This window comes from Trifolium pratense, linkage group LG5, assembly GCF_020283565.1.
Source record: "Trifolium pratense cultivar HEN17-A07 linkage group LG5, ARS_RC_1.1, whole genome shotgun sequence".
Lineage (NCBI taxonomy): Eukaryota > Viridiplantae > Streptophyta > Magnoliopsida > Fabales > Fabaceae > Trifolium > Trifolium pratense.
The window spans coordinates 43546308-43554631 of NC_060063.1; the positions used below are offsets into that span (position 1 = coordinate 43546308).

General features: G+C 29.5%; 2 protein-coding genes across 2 annotated transcripts; both read right to left on the reverse strand.

Moving 5' to 3' along the window:
• Positions 1-2634: 2634 nt before the first annotated feature.
• LOC123883088 (auxin-binding protein ABP20-like) lies at positions 2635-3540 on the reverse strand. Its single transcript, XM_045931781.1, has one exon. It carries the CDS (start codon positions 3538-3540, stop codon positions 2905-2907), a length of 636 nt encoding a protein of 211 aa, XP_045787737.1. The 3' UTR covers positions 2635-2904.
• A 3390-nt stretch (positions 3541-6930) lies between these two features.
• LOC123883089 (auxin-binding protein ABP20-like) lies at positions 6931-7943 on the reverse strand. The gene has a single exon (XM_045931782.1). It carries the CDS (start codon positions 7921-7923, stop codon positions 7288-7290), a length of 636 nt encoding a protein of 211 aa, XP_045787738.1. The 5' UTR covers positions 7924-7943; the 3' UTR covers positions 6931-7287.
• Positions 7944-8324: the final 381 nt, after the last annotated feature.

Below are 8324 nucleotides of genomic sequence, written 5' to 3' on the forward strand. Positions count from 1 at the left end.
AGTTGACTCGACCAACCCATGATCACAAATTATTTTTATTAAATTGTGTAAAAAAACTTAAACAAATTCTTTCAAAACAATTAGCAATTACAGGTTCAAATATTCTAAGTACAAACACAATAAGAGAAAAGACAAAAAAATATGAGAATTCCTAAACTGTGTTGAATTTTATTTTTATATTTTATTGAAACTTTTTTCTTTATTGAAAGTTGTTTTCGTTGTATTTGAAACTGGGTTAAACTTGGGCTTATTTTCAAAACAGTTGTCTAAAGGTTTTTCAAAATAGGTTTTTTATTTAATTTATTTTAGTTAGTTTTCAATTTTTACCTTAACCCATCTCCTTCACAACTCTTTTGTCTTCATCCGTTTGCCAACCACCACCGTCCATTGTTCTGGCGACCACCACTGCAACCGACACCGCTCTGATGCCATCTAATTACCACTATTATCACTCCAATAATATCTCTAATAGTTACTAACTGAGTTACATTAAGGGAACGAGAACGACCAAACTAGTCTTCTATTTATAATTGGTTTGAATTTGGTAAGTAGTTTTTTTAGCCCAAAGAAAAAATCTGTACATATTGCTAATTAATTTAAATCCGTAGCTAAATTTTATTTTTTTTAATTTCCTAGTAACTGTGTGCCACGGCTTAACCGTGACTAATTGGCTAACCATGAATCCAAAAATATTACCACTTATTATTTTTCCATGGCAAATACCAAGTTTAGCCGTGGCTAAATTTAGCGACGCCGGAATAAGTCACCCTCAAAATTAACGTGGTTAACTTTATTAGCCACGATTTTTGTCACTTTTAGCTACGGTTTAGACCGTGGTTAATAAGTATTTTTATTTTTGTAGTGGGGCCAATAGGGAAAAATAAAATGAAACTTTTAGTGTTTAGCGGGTATTTTATTTTTGTCGTAGACAAAGTGGTAAGCACCACTGAAACATATACCCAATAAATTTATCATTTTTTATAGTACTCAACTGAATTCAGCATTTATTTCACCTTCGAGTACTACTCCTATAAACAATGACAGATTTATTGAGTATATGTTTCAGTGGTGCTTACCACTTTGTTGAGTATAAAATAAAATACCCCCTAAACACAAACGAAATAGTAAAATGAACTAATTGAACGAAGTGGTGCAAGTCATATGAGTTGCATAAATGAAGGTCGTGCTCGAAGACCACCTGCTGAAATAATAAACTGAACGAAAGTGATCTGAAAGAGTCTGAGCAGTCACAAAGAGTCAATCCAAGAACTGACAAGAGACCAAAGGGAACCGAAAGTGCTGCAGGAAAGGAACAAATGCTGAGCCAATTCGACCGCACAGCCAGAAACACAACAATGAGCCGCCGATGATAAGATGCCTCGAGAATTGGTTTGGTGGGTAGCATGTCCCGCAAGAGCCGCCACGCGAAAATGGTAACCTTTAAAGGAACCTGAGAGTGTCAAATGAGGCATCTCGTAACATCCAAAGTAACCGCATCCTGAGCTGGTATGCACCACGAACAAGCTCAATGTATTTATTATTATACAAATACAAACAACTTATTTGTTACTAATATTTATTTATTATTATTTAGTCAAAAAAAATTATTTATTACTATTAAATAAATTCTTTGAGGATATTGCTACCTCATTTGACTTTCTTTTTTTATTGAATATACTTCTCCTTTGACTTTGAAAAATCTGAAATGGCAATTTTAAAATATCTTTATTACTATTAAATATTTTTTAAAAATGAATGATTAAATTATAAATCTATTAAAAACTCATTCAGCCTAATAATAAAAAAACACAGATTGTATGTATAGATTTTAGCATTTAATGTCTTATTTTTGCTTATATACTTGCTTATATCTTATTTTTAAATACCTTTTTTTCATCATTATAATTTTTTTATAAAATATTTTATAACTGACCTTACAGTTGTTTCTCATGTTAAATATTTTTTAAATTTCGAATATTCATAAAAACAAAAAGTTTATTTAACCCAAAAATATTTGAAGCTTCTTCTCTTTTTTTTTTTTTTTTTTTTGATTTACAATGAGCTAGGAATCGATCCCTGGACCTATAGCGTACTACCCAAACTTCTTACCACTAGACCAAACCTAGTGGCTTGAAGCGTCTTCTCCGGTTATCGTTAATTCTATGTTCCTTGTTGTCGATACTATTTATTTGAACATGAAGTTGTTTCTCACTATTCACCTCTATATGGGCAGGGCTCTACCTAAGTAGCATGATTTGAGAATTTTTTTTTTCTACCCCTACATTTATCTCTTTACCCCAACATATTTTAAATATTCTCATTCTACCCTTATGTTAAAAAGTGTGCTGGTATGTTAAAATTGCATCAAAAGTATGTTAAATAAAGTGTACTGATATGTTAAAAGTGTTCTGATATGTTAAAAATATGTTGAATCTCTTATTTTTGCGTGTTTCTGGTTAATATAAGTTTGACAAAAATTGTGGTGACATCATTCACAATTAGTAGTAAAATCCATAGAGATTAGCTAAGAAACACACTTTTGGACAAATGAACATTATAATTTGATCTCATAAGCCAATTGATTGCAAAGTTGGCTTGGCATTTGAAATATAAAAAAAAACAGAGAAATGGAAAGAAAAAACACACTTGCAATTTTTATTATTGGAATTAAATGACTGAACAATTTCCAAACAACATTTGTTTGAATAATAAAGCAACAAAACTAAATACTTAAACGAGATTAATTTCTATACACCGATTAAGTAACTTTTTAATACAAACATCCAATCAAATCATAACAAATTGACATTTGTTAGGAACAAGCCTAAAAAAGAGACATCATCGAGTGATTTGATTGGATACATGTATAAAAAAAATTACATTGTCGGTATATACAAATTAAATCTAGCCACTCCCACCAAAAATAGCCTTAAGCTTTTTAACTTGAGCAGGATCAAGCAAAGTAGTTTTCTCCACAATAGCAGAACTCAAATTATTTCCAAACAAAGCAACATCAAGAAGTTGTGCACCAGGGCTTGAGCTACTTAGAGCAAGAAAAGCTGTAGCTTTACTCCTTCCAGCATTAAATTGAAAATGCAACAAGCCTTGTGGAATAATCATAATTTCACCTTTAGAAAGTGTCTTAACAAAAACAGCATTATCTGAAGAAATAAAACCAACAGTTATACGACCTTGTACAATCATCAATATCTCGGACGCGCCGCGATGTAAATGCATCGGGACATTGCCGCCGATGTCTAAGTCTAATCGTGCGGCTGATATGCCGAGACCGTTTACGGCGGGAAACTGATGAACTGCTGCAGCGGTAACCGAAGCTCTAAGAAGAGGGTTATCTGAAGTGTTTCCTGGATTGAAGTTTGAGAAAACAAAGTCATTGATTGTAACTGATAATGATGATTTGCAGGGAAAGCCTGAAATGGTTTGTGCAGAAGATAAATCTGCTACACAGAAATCTACTACAGAAGCATTGGATGTAGAATGTGATGAGAGAAGAGTTAAGAGGAAAAGAATGAAAATCATTTTGGTTTTGGATAGATTAATGTGTTGGTAAGGTTCTTATATATATACTGATGCTTGCATAATTAAGAATTATTACTATTGCAAAGTTTGAGCCTAAAGATATGGTGATTAATTGTAACACATGAAAATAGGCCTAGTTGTACATATTAAAGACCATTAGTTGAACTAAGACATTTGACTCTAGTAGTTAATGACTTTTTCTTAGAATAGATTGTTCAGAAGAAACCGAATTCGATTCCTGATAAAAATAATTTTTTGTCAGATTTTATTTATCTTGCAGTCGAATACTGGTTTATTAGGGCACATTCCCACGGAAAAAAGAGGGTTAATAAAAATCAATAACTTGAGACAAGTCAAACTTGATCATATGACTTATGAGACTATAACTTAGAGGACAAAACTTAACTACGTTACCATAAGTGATAGGGGTTTAGCTCCTCAAATTGAAAATAACAATTTAATCTCTTAAATTAAAGGAGGACGGTTAATTTGACCCATCAAGTTTCAATTGTTCAATTTTAACCTTTTAAGTTTATGTCATTTTATATTTGTTGGTTTTCGTTATTTTTTTAATTAAAAATTGTTTTTGTGGCATTTTAAAGTTAAAAACATTTTTAAAATAAATAAAAAATGTTTTTAAAATAAAAAAGATGTTTTAAAAATTGTTTTAAAATTAAATGATAAATTGTTTTCTTAAAAAATAGTTTATAAAATAAAAGATGTATTTTTTAAAATAGTTTATAAATATAAGATGTTTGTTTAAAAATAGTTTATAAAATAAAGAGGTTTTTTCTCTTGACTAAAACCGGACCAGTCTGGTCCGTTTACACCAGTTCGATGTCTGGTCAGATTTTAATTATCTTGCTAAAAACGTTTATAAACTATATTTATTAAAAAAAACTGCATTTTTAACACAATTTTCATAATGTTATAAACCTTTATTAAAATTTCAAACAATTTTTTATTTTAAAAATCATAAAATGCTACATAAGCAAGTCAAAAAAATCCAGAGACTAGTAAATGCAAAAAATGGGCTAAAATAGAGCAACTGGAATTTGGGGGACAAAATCGAGTAATTGTAAAATTTAGAGTGTTAAAATCGAACGGTTAAAATTTGGAAGACCAAAATCAAACACTTATAAAACTTGTAGGGCAAAACTGCATTTTAACATTAAACTTTATCAACATGCGACACAAGCTATAGTGGTAGATATTTAAGTCTTTTACGTTCAAAAAAAATATTTTAAGTCTTTTAATCATTTGGTTCAGAAATTGATCATTAACCGATATGTATGAAAAACTTAATCTATGCGGTTGCGGATAGATGATACCTTACTTTACTAAAAAAAAAATATCGCTATATTTCTAAAAAGTTTTATATGTATTTTGGTGCAGCATGTTATTTAGATTGTATTTTCACCCCATGATTTATATTTAGATCTTTTATATATATTTTGGGTTTTAAAAAAAAAAATCATTTATGGATGTTTTCTAAAAACTATTTCTGTTGAGAGACTAATTAACTATAATTTATAGATGTCAAATACATATGTACGTGGGATTGTTCCGTTTGAGGGCACGAAGAAGGTGGAAAACTTTTCCCCGCGAGTATGATGGTGAAAAAGTCCCTCCGAAGGAGTTTGGAGATGGAGACGAGATATGTATTATCCCCCGTCCCAAGGAGTCTCTTATGACATTTTGGCAAAAGTATTAAATTTGTCGTCAAGTAATAGTATTTATAAAGTTCGTATTAACAGAGTTTATGAATTTAATAAAACAAATAAAATCGACTTAGGATTAAAACAGTAAATCATGGGGTTTTCGGATTTATCAAGTAACAACGAAAACAATAATAATACCGAGAATAATTAAATACAAGAACTTTTTATGATGCGAAAGGTGATTAAAAATTGTATCGAATCCTCTAGGTAGCAAGTTCTAGTCTCAACAATAAAACTATAAGGGCCCGTTTGGTGCACAGGATAAGAGACGGGATATGATAACTGTATCATATCCTGTCTTAATCCAGTGTTTGGTGAGACAACAGGATATGATAAATTAATCCTGGAGCTTATCCTATCCTGCTTCTGTAGTTAAAATTCTTATCCAGAATTTGAGCTAGGTTACCAGCAAGATAAGAATAAATTTACCGATTTATTCTATAAAATATATTTTAAAAGAAAAAATGAAAATTAACAAAATATAAATAATAAAATAATTTGATAGTAAATTAATAATAAAATAATTAATTTATATATATATATATATATATATATATATATATATATATATATATATATATATATATATATATATATATATATGCGATTTTCTCACAAGGGTAATTTTGTAATTTACATAATCTAAAAAATCAAAATTATACTAAAATTACAATATTTTAAAGTAAAATAATTTTTAAAAAATTACAAAATAGGGATATTAATTTAAATTTTATAGAAATTAAATATAATTAATTTACAATGGTAGTTTTATTATTTATGTATGAGATATATCACATATTTATTTAGCTTATCTATCATGTATATATCATTGAGTTATTTATTTGATCATGATTCATATAAAAAATTAAACTTGATTATTTTCTCATGATTTTTATTTAAAATTATATAAATTTATTTGATTACTTATTTATATTTTTTATTTATAAAATTGATAGTATTACAAAATAATTTTTTAAAAAAATAATTGTTTTACAAGGGTAATTTTGTTATTTAAATATGTTATATATTATATCATATTATTTTGAGCAAGTACGATGTATTAAAAATATTATATAATAGTTATCATGTTTGTTATCCTGTGTGCACCAAACACGGGATAGAATAACTGAGGATAACTGTTATCCTGTTGATATCATATCTAATCCTTATCCTGTTTTATATCCTATCCTGTCACTATCATATCCTGCGCACCAAACGGACCCTAATAATTACTATTTAACAAAGTAGATCAAGTCTAATTCATTGACTCATCAATATCTAAAGTAGAAATGTTCTGAAGATTTGTTTATAAATGGAGATAAATTCCCACTTTACAAATTGATTTTGTTGGTTTAAGTTACAATCAATATTCTAAAATAGTATCAGAATCTATTCAATATTCCTTATGACATCTATTATCAAATTTCTGCTATTAAACCTACCATCATTTATATTCACGCACTAAACTCAATAATTTTTTTATTTTTTGAAAAGAACTAAACTCAGTAGTAATAATCGTGACGAGTGTATTAAGAGTCTCTCATCATATAAAGAACGTGGAGGAAATCTTTATCATAAAAGTCAATTTTATAGCTCAACCTAAAATTCTAAGAATTTACTCATTCAAAATTAGTAAGTAAAATCCACAGAGATTAACTAAGAAACACACTTTCTACAAATGAACATTATAATTGGATCTCATAAGCAAATTGATTGCAAAGTTGGCGCATTTGAAACAAAAGCAAAGAAATGGAAAGAAAAAACACACTTACAATTTTTATTAGTGGAATTAAATGACTGAACAATTACCAAATAACATTTGTTTGAATAATAAAACAACAAAACTCAATACTTAAACGAGATTAATTTCTATACACCGACAATGTAACTTTTAAATACAGACATCCAATCAAATCATGACAAATTGACATTTGTTAGGAACGAACCTAAAAAAGTGACATCATCGGGTGATTTGATCGGACACATATGTAAAAAAATTACATCGTCAGTGTATACAAATTAAATCCTAGCCACTTCCACCAAAAATAGCCTTAAGCTTTTTAACTTGAGCAGGATCAAGCAAAGTAGTTCTTTCCACAATAGCAGAACTCAAATTATTTCCAAACAAAGCCAGATCAACAAGTTGTGCACCAGGGTTTGAGCTACTAAAAGATAGAAAAGCAGTAGCTTTATTCCTGCCAGCATTAAATTGAAAATGCAACAAACCTTGTGGAATAATCATAATTTGACCTTTAGAAAGTGTCTTAACAAAAACAGAATTATCTGAAGAAATAAAACCAACTGTTATACGACCTTGTACAATCATCACTATCTCGGACGCGCCGCGATGCGAATGTATCGGGACACCGCCGCCTACGTCCATGTCTAATCGTGCGGCCGATATTTCGAGACCGTTTACGGCGGGAAATTGATGAACAAATGCAGAGGTAAATACAGCTTTGAAAGGGCTGTTTGAAGTGTTTCCTGAATTGAAGTTTGAGAAAATGAAGTCATTGATTGTTACTGATGATTTGCAGGGAAAACCTGAAGGGGTTTCTGCAGAAGATAAATCTGCTACACAGAAATCTACTACAGAAGCATTGGTTATGGAATGTGAGAGAAGAGTTAAGAAAAAAATAATGAAAATCATTTTGGAAATCATTTTGGATTAGATGAATTAATGTGTGTGAATTAAAATGTGAGGTTAGTAAGGTCTTATATACTAATGCTTGCATAATTAAAAATTATTATTACTATTGCAAAATTTGAGCCTAAAGATATGGTGATTAATTATAACACGTGAAATTGAGCCTAGTTGTATATGTAGAAGACCTTAAACGTAACGTTAACTTGAGTCAAATATTGAATTTGACAAGTCAAACTTGATCTTATGACTTATGAGAATATAACTAGAGGACAAAACTTAACTATATTACTATATAAGTGATAGGGGTTTAGTCCTTTAAATTGGAAAATAACAATTTAATCTCTTAAATTAAATAAGGGTAAATGATCATTTACCCCCCCGCAAAATAAGCAAATTTTCGTTTACCCCCCTATGCA